The 21,832-nt window shown below is 34.2% G+C and overlaps 1 protein-coding gene across 1 annotated transcript in view; it reads right to left on the bottom strand.

The window, feature by feature from the left end:
• Positions 1-372: 372 nt before the first annotated feature.
• Positions 373-21,832, bottom strand: part of TUSC3 (tumor suppressor candidate 3) — a 100,476-nt gene continuing 79,016 nt past the window's right edge. The window contains exons 7-9 of the mRNA XM_062493526.1: positions 15,287-15,350; positions 2,759-2,833; positions 373-467 (exon numbers count right to left, since the gene is read on the bottom strand). Coding sequence (XP_062349510.1) covers positions 373-467; positions 2,759-2,833; positions 15,287-15,350 — 234 coding nt within the window. The remainder of the gene's footprint in view (positions 468-2,758; positions 2,834-15,286; positions 15,351-21,832) is intronic.

The following is a 21,832-nucleotide window of genomic DNA, read 5'->3' as shown; positions in this document are numbered from 1 at the left end:
CTGGCAAAAGAAAAGGGTACTTCTAGTGAAGTCAAATCTTAGCACTGTAGAGTGCTTTGCTGTTTTGTGCCCTGTCTTACGTACATCTTAGTTAACAAAATCAGTAACTAATAAAGTCTTACAAACTAAAGCATGTTTTCTTTGTGCATTTTTCAGGGGGCACTGATTATGTCACACATCTGTGCTCAAACCCTTTTAACTGGTCTGCTTTAACTGTCATGCTAACAGTTGCATTCCAGCCCTTTTTGCTTTGCTTATATTAATCACCATTCTTCCTGCTTCTACCACCTTCCATTGACTTGTTTAGCTGAAAGTAATTCTTAAACTTCTACAAAGCTATAATGGTCTATAGGATGAGAATTTAAAGACAGATTACCTGTATGGGTAGCCATGGTATTTGGAGCGAAATATTGACAGCAGGAAGCTGAAGAAAAAGACGACAAGACCAAGGCCTACCAGACATATTACTTGAAAAAAAAAATTTTGTTTATTAGCACATAAAAGATTTAACAGTGAAATGCCTATAAAGAATATTATTTATGTCAATCATTTATAGAGAATTTTGACACAGTTAGATACAATATGTTACTCCCTTGACTACTGAAGCCCACTATCTCCTGACAGGATTTCAAACAAATATGGAAATAATATTTATGTTATTAGGAAAAAATGACCTGTCAGGGCAAATGTATTTTCAAGAAAAAAAAAGCAGAAATTTGAAAGTCAAATGTATGTCGATGCACACACCTTACTGCTGATAATAGATTTAATAACCCATTAAATTATACATATCAGATATAATGTTATTTCAGGTATTTGCTTGTTCATTTTGGAAAAAAAAAAATACATTTAGAAAGCTGTCCCTTGACTAATGGAATCATGTTCTCTCTAGCCAACCATCTATGGCTGAAATAGCAGTAAAGGCAGCTTAGTAACTACTTTATCTAGTTATTAATGGCTAAAAATTGTTCTAAGTTCCAAGGCTGGCAGCCAAATCACTTTTTACTCTTAGCTCACTAGCAATATAAATCTTCGGGTTCTGAAGGTAAATAACAGTGATGTAGATTTTCTGATACCTTCCAGGTGAAAGTGCTTTGCATCTTTTCAGACAAAGAATGAACTAACAAACTAAATGCTTAAATTAACAAACAATATTTGGAACATCTTTTGGTAGCCTGTGGAATAATAGCATAAAACTTGATTGTGATAGCCCACTCTATTGCATAAAATATTTTTTTAAAAAACAGGGACGTGTTACAAACTTAAGATGCAGCTCATCTACATTAGATAATGTTCTGATTCTAGTGAGCTACATTGATTTTAAAAACTCCTCTTCTTATACTATTTATACTTTAGCCAATGCTTTGCTATTTAACTGCAATATTCATGCTTCAAAAGTGTGCTGCCTTTGAGCAAAGGATGAGCAAATGTGAAGCCAAGGAAACTGACAATGATGCATTTTTTCATTAAAACTGACCATGTGGAAAAGTGATACATGTCAACCGGAATATAAAATTTCTCCAGTTATTTTGAGAAAACTAGCCATGTCCAAACCTAATAAACACACTTCATTTTAGAGAAATCACGTCTCACAAATATGATTTACAAGCATGCATGAATGAATTGGAAGCATGAACAGTACAATGCAGATACACAGAAGACATTCCCATAATGGCCAGAAAGAGCAAAGAGCCTGAATTTTTCCTGAAGTCCACTGATATTTCACTTTCCCTGTGTTCACAGGCCCTGATCTAAGATCATATTCCAATTATGTCACTGTATCCTTTGACACCACTCTTAAAGCTATTTACTATAGAAGATATTCAGAATTAATGACACATCTACAGCTTGCACCCTCAAATCATTATAGATTAGAGATATCTAGCCATTCAACCAGCTATTATGAGGAGTTTTAGAATGCTTTTTAAGAAAATAGTCGGTCAGCCCTATCTACAATACTGTGTATTACAGGGAAGCTAAAGAAATGATTTCGAGAGAAAGAGGAGGCAGTGTAGGAAATCTGGTCTCTTCCAAAGACATTCAATGGCTTATATGAGAAAAATAAATTAGGGGATACAAAAGGTGCAAAGACAGATGGGCATATTTGTTTCAATCTGTCATACTCAGTAAAACCTTTTGTGATTTAACAGTGAGGAAGTTTGATTCTCGATAAAACATTTCCATATTGTGTGTTTATGTGATTCATTGACAAAAAAAATTTCACAAATATTCTGAGTAACAACAAATTTCAGAAAAACAAAAATTGCAGTTCAAACTAAATATCTTTAGACATTACAGATTAGGATATGTTCTGTATTATACCTACTGCTGGGTTTCCACCTTCCTCTGGAGACATGATACTGGCAAGAGTACCAAGTAAAAGAATTTTCACACTCTTTTGGATGCTGTCATCTTAAATGCCTAAATCCATTTTGAATAAAAGTGTTTTGAAACTCTTGTTCTTTATATCACTGACTTCTGATATAATTCAAGAGATAAAAATCATTTAGGCAATGTAGTAGAAATACTGTGTCAAGCTGTAGCTTGGCTGAGAATGCTTAAAGTGTATTTTTATAGTTACTACTTCATGTGAATGCAGTTTTACCAATATTTTATGCTCTCCTCTTTTTCCAAACAACTAAAGGTAAACATTGGTTTAAGGTAGAGACCTTCTGAAAACTTAATCAGATATTCACTTGTAATTTTGCAGTGTCTTCTAATTGTCTAAGCATTAGCTTAGCTGTAAAGTACAACTTACTTCTCCTTTTTCCAACATCACCTTTCGAGGTAGCAGCTTCATTCAGGAGTACCATTCCCATGGTGATAGCAGCATCTGTATCGCCGTTGTCAAGGAAAGCAGCAGAGGCATGGACACCTCAGAAAGCCACAGAGGTACATCTGTGAACTACAGCTTTCAAGTTCATAAAACAAAAGAAGGTTTTTACATATAAATCTGCATATCACAGTCTGTACTGTGCTGATACACTCACCTGTGGCAAAAATGTGCAGGATTTTTCTTTGCGCATTCTGGATTTGAAAAATATGAAAGAATGTTCAAGATGCTTTAGAGAACAAGTCATCAAGTAGGACACAAATTCTGGACAGTTGTGGAAATAGCCATTCCCCAAGATTTTAAAATATTCTGTATCTTGTTAGCAAAAGATTTTAGAAAATGAAAACTGTTAAGATCCAGAAATCATTCACTAAAATTGCACACAATTCACCGGTTATTTGACATAAACTGAAGCAGTTGGGCTGGTTTATCTTTCTCTGCATTTAGATAAGACATTAACTCCCTCTTTAGTGTCATATTGCATAATAGTTTAGCAGAGAAACATCTCAGAGGCAAAGTCCTCAGTCACTCCCAGTGTTTTTTTGTCTCATTATAACTGTTACAAATGTGAACAAGTACACAACGATAAAACAATTTCACTAATCTAGCAAGCTCTTAAGCCATTCTCTTAACTGTTTATTTGAAACCATATTAAAAAAAAAGAAATTGCTACTACTGTGCATAACACCTGTTCTGAAGCAGAGGCAAGCCTGAATGCCACTCTGAAGCAGGTATGAATCATGAGAGCCATAGGTCACAATAGCAGGAAACACAAACTTCAACACATTTTACAGATGGTCAAACAAGGCTGGATGGAGTTCTCAACATTACTTAACTCGGGGCATGATGACTACAAATTTCCAAAATAGGATGTTATTATTTATGCACACAATTCAAGAAGATACTTCAAATGTGATCCCTAAGATCCATAAGTAATATCTGCATCAGGTAACATTGCAATTATACTAATTGCAATATTAATATTTTTTTATTTTAGGAATGTTCAAAATTAGACCAAAATGTCCAAAGACATCTGAAATTTTCAATGTAAAATTTTAATTAAGCTGAGCTTAAGCAAAAGGATTTAGAACTGTCAATGCTAACATAATCACACTACATCAGAGATGAGCAGCTGATTCAGGTTTGACTTCAAAATTTTATACAAGCAATCTGAGAAAAGTCAAATTAAGAATAACAAGATTTTAAAAAGTAAACATCAAAGATGGCAGAAGCAAAAAGGCAACATGAAGGAAATACAAATTTTAACATCACCTCTTTGATGCAGACATCGACCTACAGTCCTAAATTAAGCTCCAATTAAAAACATGCTAGTAGTTAAAATTAAATTCCTCACACACTTACAAGCTGCAAGGCACAGATCCAGTCTACGAATAATTGGTTATGTTCTAGTCTTCCAACAGCTTATGTCTGCACTTAACAAAATATTTTAAAAAGTGCAAAATATTGTGAAAAAAATTAATCTTGGAATCCATGATACAAAAATTGCTTTCTAAAAATTTTACTTGTTAAGATTCAGATTCACAAGCATATGAGACTGGGAATCTCCTGTACTACTCCTATGCTTCCAGTAGGGAAAAAGAACTGTCATGAGAATCATCAAATTCTTTATTTTCAATGTTACAAAACCATAAAGATGAATTAATTGAGATAGTTGTCACAAAAAGGGCTGAGAAAAATAATTTCCACATATATTTCTACCCTATTAAAAAAAAGCCCCTAAGGTAGCATTGTATGATAAAATAATTTTATTTTACAAATTCCTCATTTAGATTTATAGTAGTGCTTTTCTCTTAAATTTAACAGTCATGGGGAAAAAAATCCAGTCCCAAGATGTAAAGGTCCTCTTGGGAAAGTGCTACTTTTTGAAAAGGTTTTGAAATGCCTTGTAAATGTTTTTTTTTTGTTTGTTTGTTTGGTTTTTTGTTGTTGTTGTTGTTTTTGGTTTTTGTTTTTTTTTTTTGCTTGATTATCTCATGCAGTATCAGTACATAATGTGGTTCTTTTCTATTTCCCTTTCCTAGCTGCTTCTGAGAAACAAACCAACCACCTAAGCACTAAAAAGCCATTTGGGAGACATCCCTTCTGTAGCATAGTTCTTATTTTCTTTGTAGACCATGCGTTTATTTCACTTTTCTAACCATCAGGAACAACAATATCACAAAAGTTGCTTGCTTTGCAACTGAGAATTATAGATCTGTAACCACCTGAATTGTGTTGGGCTTCTCCTCCCCTCTCTTTTGGAGCTTCACATCATTACCCCTAAAGCTTCCCTCACGCTGTCACTATTTTTGCTTCAGTTGTTGCTTTCTAACTTTAGTCATCACTGCTGAGCTTTCAGCCTCATTGGCTGCCTTTTACCTTCAATGATATCAGCTTCATAGCCACACTGTAAAACTGTGCATCGTACTTGCCCCAGCTCTCTGATGCTAAAATAAAAATTTAACTTGAGCTGTCATTTCGATACAATAATTAGCTTTTTCCTACAGAATATATAGCTTGTTACTATTTTTCACTCATTTCTAACATTCTGTGTTATGCCTCTACACTACTTTGATATTCTACAATATAAAGCGACAGTCCCAGCTCTGAAAATAATCTTTTACAGTATTGCAATTCTCTGACAGTGCAGAATGTAAAACTTTAGCAAGTGGTTACCTGGACAGTTTTTCATCTGAAAAAAATGATGCATCAAAAGATGTACTTATTTTCCAATTCCTCTTTATCTGCCTCACTATGCATTATGAAACTGTTTTGAAAAGATGAGGGGAATATGGCACTCAGATAAGCCATGGCAAGCAAATGTTTTAAATTCAGATGCTCATGTTTTCTGATAAATGTATAGCTCTACTGACTTTTTTTGGTGTAAATCCTGTTATATACCTTCTCAAATTATTATACTTTTACATATGAAACTTCTGCTTTTCCTATTCCCAACTGACACATGCTTTTCACAAACCTGAAAATATAAAATTTACATAAGGCTTTTGAAAAGTTGTTAACTATGACACAGGGAGAACAACAGTTTTAAAGTAGGATGAAAAGGATAGAGATCATGACAATTTATAAGCTTATAAAAAAAAATTATCAGCAGCAACAGAATAAAATATTCACCCCTGAAAAAAATCAAGATATTTTATCAGAAGTAGGGAAAACAACTAGACCAACAACTCCAAACAAAACAAAACAAAAAATATTGGATCAATAAAATCCAAAATTATAGATATCCTACAAAATGAAACCAATTGCTAGTAAATTTGGGATACTTATTATTAACATACTTTAATTGAAAATTTAATCGTAGAATGCCCAAAAGGAAGAAAACCTGATCATTCCAAAGTTTATTAATGTAATACATGATTTATATCTTTATATCACAAATTTATTCATAATTAGTAGTAAGTGAGAAATGAAAGAAGGAGAGAAAATAGCTTGTCTAGCATTTGGTTACTTTAATGAAAAAAGTTTGGTGGTCTCATTCATATTCAGTTGTATTTCTGCCAAGGATGCAAAATCTGGTATTAGTGTTACAGACACACAAAGAAACAACTATATTTTAAAATGCAGCTCACACTGTTGCTTAATAACACATGAGCAAGAAAAACTAGAGAACAAAATATTCATCCACTTGAGCCTGTGCTCAGTTTACTGTCAGCTAAAATGGAGATAGATTGTCATGCAATCTTTAAAAACCACTGGTTCAATTTATCAGACATGGAACAAATAAAAGCACATACTTTTTTGTCAAGGAGTAATATGATTAACAGAAAGATCAGTGGTTTTGTCTTCTCTCTTTTTTTTTTTTTTTTTGGTTTATTTTTTGTTTGGTTTGGATTTTTGCTGAGGGGGTGACTATTAGAAATTCTTTGCTGGTCCTGTACAAGAGGGCTACTGTGCTGATCATCTCACGGAAAATGGATGATTCCTCCATCAGAAGTGGAAAAAGTAGAGAACAGTCTGAAAATTATTTATTTGAATATGGATTTATGGATTAATTGTACACAATCAAAGTATTAAGTATTTTTTAATGATCTGAACTCCAGTCATAATGATACCAACAACAACCCTGAACATACTTTTTGTTTAAAACCTTCTGGCTTCAGCTACACTGACTGGTTTTTCAAGAATTTTAGGAAGTACTACACAAGTCTTAGCACCAGAGTTCTCCATAACTCCTTGAAATATGTATCTCACAGCAGTCAAGTAGCTCAAAGTTTGCATTTCAACCACTGAAACACCAACTATACCACACCACTTTCGTTTCTGATGCTTTCTCATCATTTTAACAGAGCAGGGAATAGATTTCATGCTAATATAGAATTTCCTATAGTGAAAAAGTTTATTATTAATTTGATTAGTTTCAGTTTCAATTTATGAACCAGTCTTTCTAATCCACAGATAATCTGATGGAACCATTGCTCTTGTGGTGCTCTTAGACACCTGAGAATGGAAAGGCCTATAAGGCATATGGAAAGGCATAAAAGCTTCAGAAGAAGAAAAATACTCTGGGATCTGTTTTAATTCAGCTGCAAAACGGAGCACAGGGATACCTGATTAAGTTTGTGTTAAATCACTAATCAAACATTCAGAGTTTTTCACCCTGATTTACACCCTAATTATTCACATTTAGGATCAGCTAAAACTAATGCTGGAGAAATGATTTTTACACTTATTATTTATGACCTTTCTGGTTATATAGACAACATCTGATGAAATCTCAGGTTTAGTCCTGTCCACTTACAAATTTTTATAGTGTGGTTTGCCCCATAACATATTTTTCTAGCTTTACTTACATTTTGTAATCCATTTCTCTAAATTTTCAAATATATATTTCAAATAAATATTTAAATCACAAAAGTATAAAAACCTCCAGAACCGGTAGATGTATAACAGTATTTTACTTTCATTAATGTTAAGCATACCAGAGAAACAATTAAATGAGGGAATTTCTTAACAGTTTAATTTAACTTTTAAACACAGCTACAATTCCTAAAACAAACTTCATTTGAACTCTTTTTAAGTATTTATGAGGCTATATAATTTTCTCTCAGTATTCTATTATTGTATTACAAACATCTATCTTATTTTCAAGCACTTTATTTCAAACACTAGACCTAGTATGTCTCATCTGTTAGCACACACTTGATACTTGCTGGCAGACACAGTCTCTCTTGATTTCCCTAAAAACCTATAAATATTTTTGAGAACATCACACATTCTTTTTCTACACCGTAAGTCATCATCAATATGAATTTCAGCTGTTGTTTTACTCTCCATCATTGCTAGGATCTGGGCAATATAATTTATTTCTTAGCTGAATGCACTGGAGGACTACTCCATTCAATAAAATGTATCTGTGGATCCAAAAGGTAAAATATTTAACTTTGGACTAGATTTCTGCATCTTTCAGCCATTCAAGCAAATCTGTTTCTTAACCATTATAATAGCCATTAAAATAATTAACTGAAGTCTAAAGACACCCTTAAAAATGTCTTCAGCCTGTGGTCAGTGAATGCCTCTTGTTGTGTAAACTAGTAGTCAGCTATTTGTGAAAGGCAAATAAAAATGGGGCAATTGCCAGAGCAGGTGACAGCTAAATTAGCTTTGCAAGAGTCTGTACTTCCACTGGAAAATTTTAAGCAGCAATTGAAAATGGTTGAAAGATACTGAAATTCAGAGTTGGTAAATTCATGCAGAGGACACATGCCATATGTGAAAGTAGTTCACCAATTCCAGTGTACCACAATTAGCTGATGAAAGATTATGAATTGTTTCATGTTGCTTTAACAAACGCCCAACTGTAAATTTAAGGTTTCTGCATATCTCTCTTACATTTAAGCAACCTTAATGTCTTTCCCAAAGGGTCATATTATGAATTGTTTTAAGGTCAAGCAGTAGAGACTTAGGTAATATAAAACTGTCTTGATTTTTCTAGCTATGATCTCCTTATGCTTCATTACATTTAGGAGGAATCAGACAGCTTCCAGAAGAATCAGAATAACTTATAAGGTTAACAGGCAGTACTGACAGCTAATGCAAGTAACTAATAGAAAATATGCAGGATGTTCTGCTGCTTTGGGTATTGATTTCCAAAGTTAATTAGGAAGCATGTTTAAATATGCCGTAATGTTGTGTGTTTAGTCCTAACTTTATCCACCGTGGCCTTTCTTTCTTTCTTTCTTTTCTTTCTTTCTTTCTTTCCTTCTTTCTTTCTTATCCTTACGATAAAGAATACAATAATCCTGTCTCACTGCTTTAGTTACCAGCCTCATTCACCTTACCATACAATTTCTGGGGAACACACAACTAGTTGTGCATATTGATGCACAAGTGAGAGAATCTTATTACTGAGAGCTATGTGTTCATTCTACTGACTTCTGACTCGAAATTTCAGATTCTTATGCTCAATGACTCGGACACACAGAAAGTCATCTCTTTACATTCATCCTATGGAAATGTTTCCTCACACCACAAAGGCACTTAAAACATTTAATTTAAATTCTCTCTGTAGGACAGGAAATCTCTTTCATAGTAGGTGTCATTTTAATGCTATCAAAAAGATTTGGCCTTTTCCCTTTCAATCACTATCTCATATCCACCTATGCAGCTGTCCTATTAAACTTTGCCTTGGGAATTCAAATTAAGAAACTGAAAAGACATTTCCATTTTTACTTAGGTGTATGTGTTTAATCAACATCAATGCTAAGTTTAATAGTAACAATAAGAAAACGTACCAGGGTAATCATAACTAATTCCTAGAATAATGGTTTAGGTTTATCACCTGTATAGAAGATACAATAAATATACAAATAAATAGTTTGTTTAATAACTGAAACTCCTTCAATAATGAAAATATTTACTTTTAAATTCACCTCTTAAAGTAAGGAGTCACTAAAAAAGGGAAAAAACTATGACATACTATATTCAAAGCAGTTTTATTTCTCCAGGGAATGACATAAAAACTTGATGAAAATTCCTTAGAAATACTGAGTAGCATCTACAAAAAGGAGGAATAAGAGAATTTAAGAAATCTTTCAAATTCAACAAAGTCTATCCAATATTATTATTTCTTATCTTTCTTGCTGTATCTTGACACCCAGAGCAATATTTACAGCTGAACACTGCACACTTCAATGCCTTTTTGGTTATAACAGTCATATACCCTATCTGTATTCGATTGCAGTTAATTACAACAGTAATACTGATTGGGCAGTTTACCACATGTCATTTCTCTTAGGCAATGACAGCTCCTCATTCCAAAGTTATCTCTCTTATGCCTTTATGTCTTCTTAATAACTGTAGCAGCCGTATTTCAATATCCTTGTCTTTAGTTCCTCTTTCTCGTCTCTCCAAGAAAGTCACACTACTCAGCACTTACAAAAATTTTATTAGTACCCGATCATTTCTGCTGACTCCTCTTATCTGTGACCCAATTTCTTTCAGAAGAGGGTTGCAAGAAGAGACAGGACAAGCCTGGAATGTCTTCTGCATAGGGAAATAATAGAATTTTTCAGCTTGGAAAGGAGAAAAGAGAAGTATCTTTGGTGATCTCTATAAAGGTCCAAATAGAAGGGAAAAAAGAGAGAGAGAATGGACGATTTCCTATTACTTATATACTAAGCTCACACAGTACATTTATTGTGCAAATTATAGGCTAAAAATATCCTAAAGGAATAAATTCTGAATACTACATGAAGTTTAACTGAAAATTCATTGCTATAGAATATTAATCCATAATTAATTAAAAAAAAAGATAAAAAAGAAGTAAGAATTTATTAACTGATGCCTAGAAGCTATAACATTCTTTATGGTCGATCTGGCTTAAAAAACCCTGAATTGTTTATTTCATCTGGTTCTTTTTTTTTTGCACAATTTTTACCTATGTTCTTAAAAGTCATTGCTGCACTAATACACACGGATGCAAACTGATGATAATTTTAGAAGATGCTAAACTTTATTGCTAAGTCAAAATGTGTTTAGATTTGTGCTCTTTTTGCATGGTAGAATTGGATATCTAACACAGAATTACATTGTCTTACCAGGATCACAACTGTAAACAGTTATTTCTATGTGTAAACTACATAGTCCTAGGGTCCTTGGAGATACTCCAACTCTTCAAAAGCAAAACTTTGAATTGCAGACTGTATAATGCCTACCATCTTCACAGTTCCACATATGTTACTGCTTTTATATAGTTTATCAAAACAAAAATTCTCTTAAAAAATATATTCCATGCTCCTATTTAAATAAGTTTTCTTTGTATCATCTGCCATATTTATTCTACAGCAGTTATACTTCTCTTTCTGTAATGACTTTTTGATACATTTTCTACTTTATCAGAAAGTCTCTATACTGAAATAATTTTACACCCCCCAAAGTGTTATGTGTGTTAATTGAACCCAGTTGCTAGAAGCACTGATTTTCAAGCTGATGTGGGGATATATATCACATAAAAATTCCTTCTCAATTGCATATGATAGCAAGGTTTTGTTTTTTCTGAGTAGGATATAAAAATTGGCCAATTTAAAAGAAAACTGAAAGCAGATTGAAAAGACCAGCGTATTTTTGCAGATATAACCTCAAATTAAATTTATACCTAACTCTTATTCAATATTACTTTTTCTCTGGAAATAATGATAAAAGTACTTTATTTTTAAATTTTTTTTGAACCTGTTGATTTATGGTGAACAATGAGGGATAATGCAGCATGCATAAAAGCAAACCTTGGCTTTTGTTTTATTCCTAGGCAATAAAAAGCTAAAACATAATGGATCAATAGATACTTCTATTCCATAAAGTCTTCTGTTCATTTTTTTAATGAAAGCTTCACTAAAGCTATTTTACCAATTCTAAAAGGCTGGCAAAAAAAATCCAAAGGGAAGCCAAAATGTTACGTCAGACAAGATTGTAATTCATACCAGAACGCACCATAAGCTGTAGTTTGGTAGGTTCAGACTGGAAGAAAAACAACTTCACATTTGAAACTGCCCAGAGAGATTATGTGATCTCCATCCCTGAAGTTTTGAAAAACTTATACCAGACAAAACCAAGAAAGACAAGCTCCAGTGTTAGCGACAATCCTTCGTTAACAGGAAGATTGTATCACGTGGTCCTCCAAGACCCCTTTCAACCAACACTTACATCATTTCCATGATTACTTCCTGAAGTCTACAATACAAGACAAAGGGGAGACAAAGAACAAAACTAGTAAGAGTCATCTTGTCAGCATAACACAAACTGCTCAAAGTAATAGCCTGGAAGTCACAGAAGTGTCTAATATACAAGTACAATGGTATCTTGGAGGTATTTTCCAACCTTAATGATTCTTTGCTAACCAACCATGTCTTTTCACTGTTCTCTGCTACATGCTCATGAAGAACTGCAGCTCAAAGGAAAGGCTCACACTGGAGAAGTTCGTGTAGAACTTTCTCCCAAAGGAGGAAGCAAGGGAAGAGTGTGATGAGTCCTTATCCTGAGGAAGAAAGAGAGGCAGAAACAATTGTGATGAACTAGACAAAACTTCCATTCTTCATCCCCTTGCACCACTGTGGGAGACCAGGTAGATAAATCAGGAATAAAGTTAAGCCTAGGAGGAGGAAGTGAGGTGTGGGGGAGTGTTGTTTTAAGATATTTTTTTTTACTTCTCACTACCATTCTCTGATTTGATTGGCAGTAAATTCAATTAATTTCCCTGAGTCTCTCCCTGTCCTTGTCTTGACCCATGAGCCTTTTGCTACATTTTCTCTCCCCTGACCAGCTGAAGAGTGACTGAGTAGCTCTGGTGGGCCCCTGTCCAGCCAGGGTCAGGCCGCCCCTAGTGCCAATGAAGTTCACCCCTATTATCAGTCCTTGGTGAGTAGTACACTGTATGTGGATATATATACACCTGGTAACTAATCAGTAACTCTGTACAGATTTTACTGAATTTAATTTTGCTTTATATTAATAAACTGAGTATAAACTGAGTATGTGACATCTTCACAAATCCTCAAGTCCTAATTATGTAGCTATGGCATGGAAAACCAGATCTTTATAGAGAAATTGTCTAGTGGATGGGGTAGAATCACTATCTAAAACAAAATACAGAAATGAAAAGGAAATTAATGTTTTTTTCATCTGAGGTATTAAAAATTCACTTTATAGAGAAACACAACGCTGCATTTCAACATCTGGCAAGAAGTGACAAGCTTACTACTACAAAGTAAAAAGAAGCAACCAAACGAAACATGTATTACTGGAATACTAATGTCCAGTTTTAAAATGCAATACATTCCTCTAAACGAAAAAATGAATCTGGCATATTTTTTTCTATCTCCCACATTTTCTAACAACATTTTCTGAATAAAAAAATAATGAAGAAGCAACTGAGCAGCTCAGAATTACCAGCAACATGGAAAGAATAAAGGAATATTCATGAGTAACTGCTAAACTCTGTCAACACTTTGTGTGAAAGATTTTGTGAAATTTGAGTGTGACCAAAAACTCATCTCAACAATATTGAGCCATGAAATGAAACCTTAGAGAATTTTTTCTGCAAGTAGTAATGAATAATATCACTGAAAGGATTCTTTGAGACAGATGCATTAATGTAGCTAGCCAACTTCCTGGTTTAAAGACTGTATCTGCCAACAAATAGGTATCATTTTCATGCCTGAGTCAGAGAAAATATGTCATCAATAAAATTTTTGTTTATTATTAATATTCTCTGGTTTTGGGGTTGACTTTTCTCATTCTCAAGCAGTTAATGGGATTGTTTTAGATAACAGATTTATGTGGCAGTACATGAAAAGCAGAAAACCATGAAGACATAGATTGCAGCTCTACAAAGGAAATCACAAAGATGATACCAGTAAGATGCATACTCTATCTAATAAACAAGAAACTTTTCATATGAAATGTGATAGCTGTCTCTGTGTACTTTTTAAAAAATATAGCATTTAAAGCAATAATCACTGAGTTTTGACTTGGCAGTTTTCAGGTGGAAACTCTACACAGATGGACACTCTCTAGCCTCTCTGGGCAATCTGCTTCCATTCGCACACCCTAACAGTAAGAAGCATCTTCTTGTCTTCAGATGGATTTTCCTGGTTTTCAATTTTAGTCCACTGCCTCTTGTCCTCTCAAAGGGCACTACTGAGAAAGTCTGTCTACTTCCTCTTCATTTCCTCCAATCAGGTATCTATACACATTGAGGAGATCTCCCGGAGAGTGTTCTCCAAGTTAAACTATTCCAGCTCCCCCAGCCTTTTCTCCAAGGATAATCCCCTAATCATCTTTGTGTCTCTTTGCAGGACTCACTCAATTAAGTCTGCACTATTCCTGTACTGGGAGACTGAGAACTGAAATAGCATTCCAGTCCAATTACAAATATTAGATTTCCTCTGCAAAATACGATCATAACTTTGAAACTAAATTAATATTGGCTATTTATGAAACATATAAGGTTTCACAGGTAGCAAAATGGATTCCAGGCAAATGAATGTAATTAAGGTGCAATGACGGTGCCGTCTTCGGATAGGAAATGCCAAAGATGAAGGTAGATAGGGAAGTTAGAGGAAGGGCAGGTTTTAAAGCAACTTAATTTCAGAGAGAGAATAGGAGAGTAGCCACGATCATAAAACTTGTCTATTACTGCAGATTGGGAAATATTATTGTCTTTTACTTCTTCTCCACAGGTATTTGTGATAGAACTACTAAGCTTCAAAAATGGTTAACGATGATTAGAGTTTTCATTCAATGAATAAAGCTGATAAGAACCAGGGTTTTAAAAACCCAGAGAGAATATGAGGTTTTTTTAATGAAAGTTTATTAAAACTTTCACTGAAAAATACCTCCCGCCCAGAAAACCCAAACTTAACTCTCTCTCACTCAGTAAGACTGAAAGAGTAAAAGTAGGTCTCAAAGTCTTTCTGTGAGGAGGTGGCATCAGAACAAATGTGATTATTTGTTTCAAGAAATAGTAGTAAACTGTTTAGATAAGGTGTGTGTGTGGGGGGGGGGGAAATCCAAGGACTATTGGAGGGCAAACGATCTTCATGCACAGCTGGTAAATTTCTGTATGCTTTTCTTGTAAGTAAAAAGAAATAAAATTATTTTTTTCATTGAATTTTTAATTATTATGAGAAAAATTTAAAAAATAAGAAAATTAGTTTTTGCCACTGGAAAGGTAACAGTGAAAAGAAAAAAAATAAATTGCGAATAGTAAGCAGGGGTAAGACTAACAAAGGAGGTAACAAGGTGCACATAAGTGAAAAAGCAATGCCAATGTTCCTTGGCCGTAAATAGCAACAATGAATATTTATTTCAACATATAATAAGTAAGCCAAAATACAATACCTGCTTAAATGTTCAATGATATTCACTGCCAGAGCAATTTTAACAGCACACTGTGCCTCATCTTGTTTTTTTAATATTTATCACCAATTTGAAGGATACTCAGCAGAAGAATAATATGGGACTCTGCCACAAACTGAGCTTGGCTGCTTCCATGTATGTAACTCTGTAAAACAAAAATGGAAAACATTGCTCTTTAAGAAATCCATTGAAAATGGCACAGCCAGATATGTGAGAATAAAACCTGTTTTGCAGAAAAATGCAGATAGCAACAGCTAGGAACTAGTAGCACAGTTTATGTACGTAGCTTTAGTAAAAAGGAACTTTTTGTTAAAAATTTAGGCAAAGCACATATATACAGTAAACGTAATGTTTCAAACACGAAAGCATTGTGCTGGGCTCTTTTTCACACTGGAATAAGAACATACATTTATTTGCTCAGGTGATACAATTTTTCAGAAGGGAGGTGATAAAATCAATGGCATGCCACAGCACAGTTTTTACAAAAGTGAAAACTGAAGCCTGCCTTAAACAAATCATTCTACTTTAGTCTTTCTCAGATTGAGTGAAGTTTCTTCATTCAAAGTCTATTTCGTCTTCCTGCAGTAAGGTACAATTGTGTCCATCAAAGTTCCTAATGCATAGCCTATCTTATTTATATGGAAACATTGTAAAATAAGTGTTAATACTAAGTCTGCTGCCCTCTATCCCAAATAACTATTGTTAATGGGCTCCCTTTGTACATTTTAAGAACCTGTAGTGTATTAAAGCTGTTAGTGTTTATTGTTAACTACCTATGACAACAATAAAGGAAGCAATAATCTGAAGGATGGTCAACATGCACAAAATAAGGGAGATTCTCTTGTCTTCCTCTCCTGTATCAAACTGCAAACAATGAGTACAATCTCCCTGCAGTGAGTAGGACCATAAACTAGATTAGGTTGCTCCTGTTCAACCTGACTGAATGTTTTCAGGGATGGGGCATCTACCACCTCTCTGGGCAACCTATGGCAGTGTCTCACCACTCTGACAAAAAGTTCTTCCTTATATCTTGTCTAAATCTTCCCTCTTTTAGTTTAAAAGTATTACCCTTGTCCTATTGCAACAGGTCTAAAACATCTATCCTCATATTTCTTAAAAGATCCCTTTAAGTATTGAAAGGGATATGCAATAAGGTCTCCCCAGAGCCTTGTCTTCTGATTCATTGTAGATCACTGTGATAAAATCCTAATAACAACAAAGAATTTAGAGCAGAGTATCTTTCCCTGCCTGTTGGTTAAATTAACAGAGCAATTAGTTTTATTACATGATGCAAAATACGCATATTAATATCAGAATTCAAAAAGTGTCTCAAAAGATAGAAGTCCTTAGGAAACAAAATCATGAAAACAAAGATATAGTCATTAGCAATATTAAGTAGGTGAAAGATAAGAGTCATAGCTTCCATCTGATACTCAATATAAAGAAAAAAAAAACATGAAGTAGATAACAGTGTATTTGCAAATGTGATACTTGAATGAACCAAACAAAAATGTGAAACAAAATAAAAAACCTGACAAAAAAATTTGAATAAACTCGAAAAAGAATATTAATTTCAGGCTAAATGTCTCCCAGGGATCCATGTTACAACTGTATTTCTTTAAATGTGAGTTGCTAAAGGCATACATGCTTACAAGGAAGTGGAGGTTTTTTGATTTAGTTCTAGAAATCTTATGTGTATATTAAAAAGCTAATAGGAGACAATTGTTACATTTCCAGAGAGGGTCAGAGATGGATAAAATCAAAGGGAGTAGCCACCTTCAACACAAAAGGCAAGTTTCACCTATTAGAGGGCAAGAAACCTCAGGTCAACAGAAGAGCTGAAGTAATTGAAAGCACTAGTTGAAAGCCACTTTGTTAAAGTATTAAATAAGGCAAATGTTTACTGTACAGTATTGCCTTCAAAAAAAATACAAATCATCATTTTAACTACCAACTTCTTTGATCTATTACAAATATTCTTAGGTAGATTATTCTTAACAGTTACCTATCAATAGATCTGTGTGTGATTAACAGAGTCCTCAAATTTCTTCCCCAAGACATTGTTCTCCAGGTACTTAAAACAATAGCATGGCACATCTCCTCCATAGCTATGGGTCAACCAGAGCAATGCTTGAAGTACAGAAAGTGACAGACTATTCTAGTGATGAGGATTAACCAAAATAATTTACATTTGACAATGTATTGTGAATCGTCTGAATTTATGACAGTACCTCATCCCATTTCTTATGAGGAATGGATATTAAGCACTTCAGAAAAGAAAAACAGGGTGTGGTTTTTCCTCAATGAACCTAAAGACCTACTTTCTAAGACAAAAAAACAGAGCAGAAGTTTTCAGAAGACAGAAGAACAATATTTAATGTAAAGAATTATGGCAAACAGCTTGAAGAGCAAACAGTGAGAACAGTATGGCATTTGTCTTTGTGTCCTTCCCTACAGGCATATGACAATACTTTGAGGCCACTTGAAACATGGATTATATGTGTACTGACACATTCTTATGCAAATGTAGCCCTCCTCCCACCAGTTCTGTACACTGCAATGGCCACTGACCCATCAAGTTTTGAAATTCACGGCCATCTGTGGCTCATACTTATCAAAAATAGAATGTATTTAAAGAAACATTTTTAAAGGACTATTGAAGAATTACCTATTTATCAATTCTCAAACTAAAGAAAGGAACTGGTCACATGCAAGGTTTCTTTATTTTCATACTACTTCTTTCCTTCCATAAGAAGATTGCTGAATGACCCACATGCAAGGTACACATTCTCATGACATTTTATTTCCAGCTACAAACCATTAAAACACTGAGAAGTATAATTTCTGGTTTTGCTATCTTTTCTGCTTTTTGACACTGAATCCACTTAATATTTGGAAACTCTGAAGTCTATCCAGCTGCAAATGCTTTAGGCAAATGCTTTAAATAAATTCATTAATAAACTCAGATTTTTATTTTAAAGGCAGCAAGAGGGAGGACCATATAAGATGCAAAGACGAAGTCTGTCAGAAGAGAAGCAGACATAGACTGAACAGAAAACTGGACAGCTACACAATTAACCCTGCCACACAACAGACAACAGCAAATGTCATGGTGGCAGGACTAATAGGGGAACCAGAGCCTGAGTAACTCACACTTCAAACAACCAGTCATTTTCCAACTCCAACATTCTCCCATCTCAAGTCTTATTTCAAAGAAGCTTACTTGAATTTTGAACTGAAATAATCACATCCCTAAATCAGGCCATTTTCTTTGGCAGCTACAAACAATTGTTAAATGCATGCATATTTTTACAAAACTGTGTTAAGTGTTTATCCACTATTCATAAACTCATTAAATATTTAGTGTTATTCAACTGCAGATGGTACACACACACACTCACACACACACACACACACATATATATATAATCCCACAGCAGAATACTCAAAGATAACAGCAATGTGATATCCTTTAAAATTTCTCTATATGCAGTGTATGCTTGTGATTTCCCTTCAAGAGTGATAGTTGTCACAGTTCAGTAATACACTTAAGGATAATCTATGCTCTTTTATTCCTTTCTCTTAATGCAATGTATAATCCAGAAACAAAGTAAGAAATAAGGCCTCTGCAAGTCATGTGCTAATTCTTAAGGCAAGAAGAAGTTGTGGAGTAACCAAAATTAAAACATGATTTCAGGTGCTTCAGTAATCTGTCTAAAAACAAACATGACAATGTTTCTTCCATTAGTATGTACAGGAAGGATGCTAGCATGAAGGGAGCTGATTAAACTGAGCTGGATTTAGTAATAGCCTAAATTACAAAGCTAATTCATGAAGTATAATTTGGGATATCTGAGAAATAACTCATCCCGAGTTTATGAGATATGACACACATCTAATTAAATAGTGTATTGAAAACTGATCAAAAGCAGACAATTTTCTAAAAACTACTGTTGAAAATGATGAGCTGAATTTGGATTGTATGTTGAAGAAATCCCTAGATGGAGTCTGTGCCCCAAAGGAGACAACGGGCCACGTTCAAGCTAATATATGCAGAAAGCAATGAAGCAACAGAGTAGTTCACTGCCCCAAAGAGAGAGTTATGAATTCCACACCATTAGGATAAGCGCTATTAATCTGTCTTCTTTTCCTACATTAACATTCAGGGCGAAATTCATCAGAGAAAGGAACATTACAGAAGGCTATGGATTACTTAATTATGATCGAGCCTTTGGAATGGCATATTTTAATTAAAGACCACCAATTTTGCCAAGAACATGCATTAGATAAAAGCAGTTGCTATTTTCTCTTAATTTAGAAGGGAAAAGAACTGTCCAACATTCTCAGTCAATTCAGATTTTACATATTTTCCAAGTCCAGGAATAACAGGACTTTCAGCAGTATTTAAATGTTTAAAAAGCAGAAGCTCTAAAACATTATTTCATTATACCATTTCAAGACCTTTTCATTTTAAGTATGAATGCAAGAAAAGCTTAAACATTTTATAGAGGACAAATGATTCATTCAGTAAAGCAAACACTTTGAAACCAAACATGAAGGTATATAAATAAATGTTCTACAGTGTGATTTAATGATCACACCTGCATTTCTCCAGACAGGTTTTCTTCTAAGCAAACTGTGTAACACTTCAAAAGTAGCTTAAACAACCTAGTAAGACTAAGAATAAAATCGTATACAGCTCAAACAGCTCTGACTCTGTTACTGCAGTCACCTGTTTAAATATTATGTTTTCTGAAACCAGTACAGTTTCACATTAACTTCCCTTGAAGCATGTACTCCAAATATGCTTTTTAAATTCCTACATAGTAGTATTTGTCCAGTTCATACAGGCAAATCAGTTTTAACTTACTTACGAACCCAACAGGGCTCCTACAAAGTTATTGGCATAGTAAGGTCTATGAAAATCTCAGAATAGAAGCCTAATCTAATTCCCTGTTTTCTTTCCATCACACAAGATACTATTATCTGCTGGGGATAGCACATGTTCAGTGACCTATTTTCCCTGTAGCAGCCAACCCTCAATAGCTCTTCTTGCAACCTATGATGTGAAAAGCCATGAGATGATTCTGGTTTAGGCCTAAGTTACTCACATGTGTGAAAATGGCTACAAGCCATCTGTTAGCATATGGATGTGATTTGCCAAATTAATAATAAAACTCTTTTTGGGACAGAGGGATGTAATATGGGTGTGAGTTTATCTTAGAGAACTTAGTAACTTAGAGAATCTCAGTAAATAAATATATGAATCCCATCTCAAAAACTAAAGAAAGACAGGAAGTCTTGAAGTTAATTAATTTACTAAAATAAATGTCTGACTAGTCCAATCACATATTGATATTCAATATTTAGGAAGATGTCCAAGTATATAATAGGGTAATTGCTTTTACTGTAGATAACCAGACATAAAAGGAACATCTGGAAATGATGGTTAATGGCTTCAAAAATTAATGCAGTATTAAATACAAAATAAATCTAAACTCACTGCTAACAGAAATACTAAATAAATTCATTTTCATTTCTAGCAAAATGAAGACCATATATGACAATAAGAAATGTGCAGTCATCTATTTGAGACAATATTTTTTCTAGGAATCTTCATTTTATTTAACAATAAACAGAAATTACAAACTTTAACACTATCCCACTTGAAATAAACAATTTCTTTCTAACAGCTACTAGCTTTATAAACATTTCTAACTCAAATATAAGCCAACAGCTCAACAGCCTGGTGAAAATTTAATGTATTACAGTCCTAGCAAGCAATCTCTCTAAGCAACGTCTCTACAGGAAATGCCAGCGAGCTCAGTTATAGACCAGCAAGACCAGGACTAACAACAGCTGAAGTGTATACATCAGCACATACAAAATGGTAAGGAACAGACAGAATTATTAGATGTTGTACTTATGTACTTTCAGTAGTTTTATTCCTTTTATTCAAGCACCTTACTCTAAAAGTTAGTAGGATATCTAAAAAATCAATTGGACCTCAAACAAAACTCCATGCGTTTATTATTTTTTCAGCATCTTTGGTGCAACAGTTAGTACAAGTGTTCAGACTCACTTACTAAATATGGCCATAAATCATATCCGCCACTTTTGATAGGTGGGTTTAATAATTCTGGATTAAATCAACCCTTTCTAAGAAATATTTATCGTTGGGGTTTTTTAAAGAATCTATGCAATACAGATACACACAGAAATCCTACACAGACTCTTTGATTCCCTCATTTTTAAATTCAATGAATATGAGTTACATGTTCCAGGCCTGAGCTCATTTCTGTGTTCACCATTGCTCAAACCAAAAACTGAGCCAAGAGACAGCAACCAGTTTTCATAGGACTCGCTGGCTGAAACAGCCTATGCTGGCTGCCTTCCACAAAGTCCATCTGGCACCAAGCACGGAATATGATCTGGGTTTCCAGCCCTAGAACAAAAGTGGAGAAATGCTGCCTTACTTTTGAAGACTAGCAGGCTGGAAAGGGTAACTATACTGCATTATTTAGGGTTTATCGAAGTACTATCAAAGGAGTCCAATAGTAGAGGTTATCTCACAAATCTAGAAAATGTAAACACTCCGCTCAGATATAAAGAGGCTTTGATATAACC

This window comes from Cinclus cinclus, chromosome 5 (genome assembly GCF_963662255.1).
Source record: "Cinclus cinclus chromosome 5, bCinCin1.1, whole genome shotgun sequence".
Taxonomy (NCBI): Eukaryota; Metazoa; Chordata; class Aves; order Passeriformes; family Cinclidae; genus Cinclus; species Cinclus cinclus.
The sequence above is the reverse complement of the archived record's forward strand: the minus strand, read 5'-3'. Positions and strand labels throughout refer to the sequence as shown.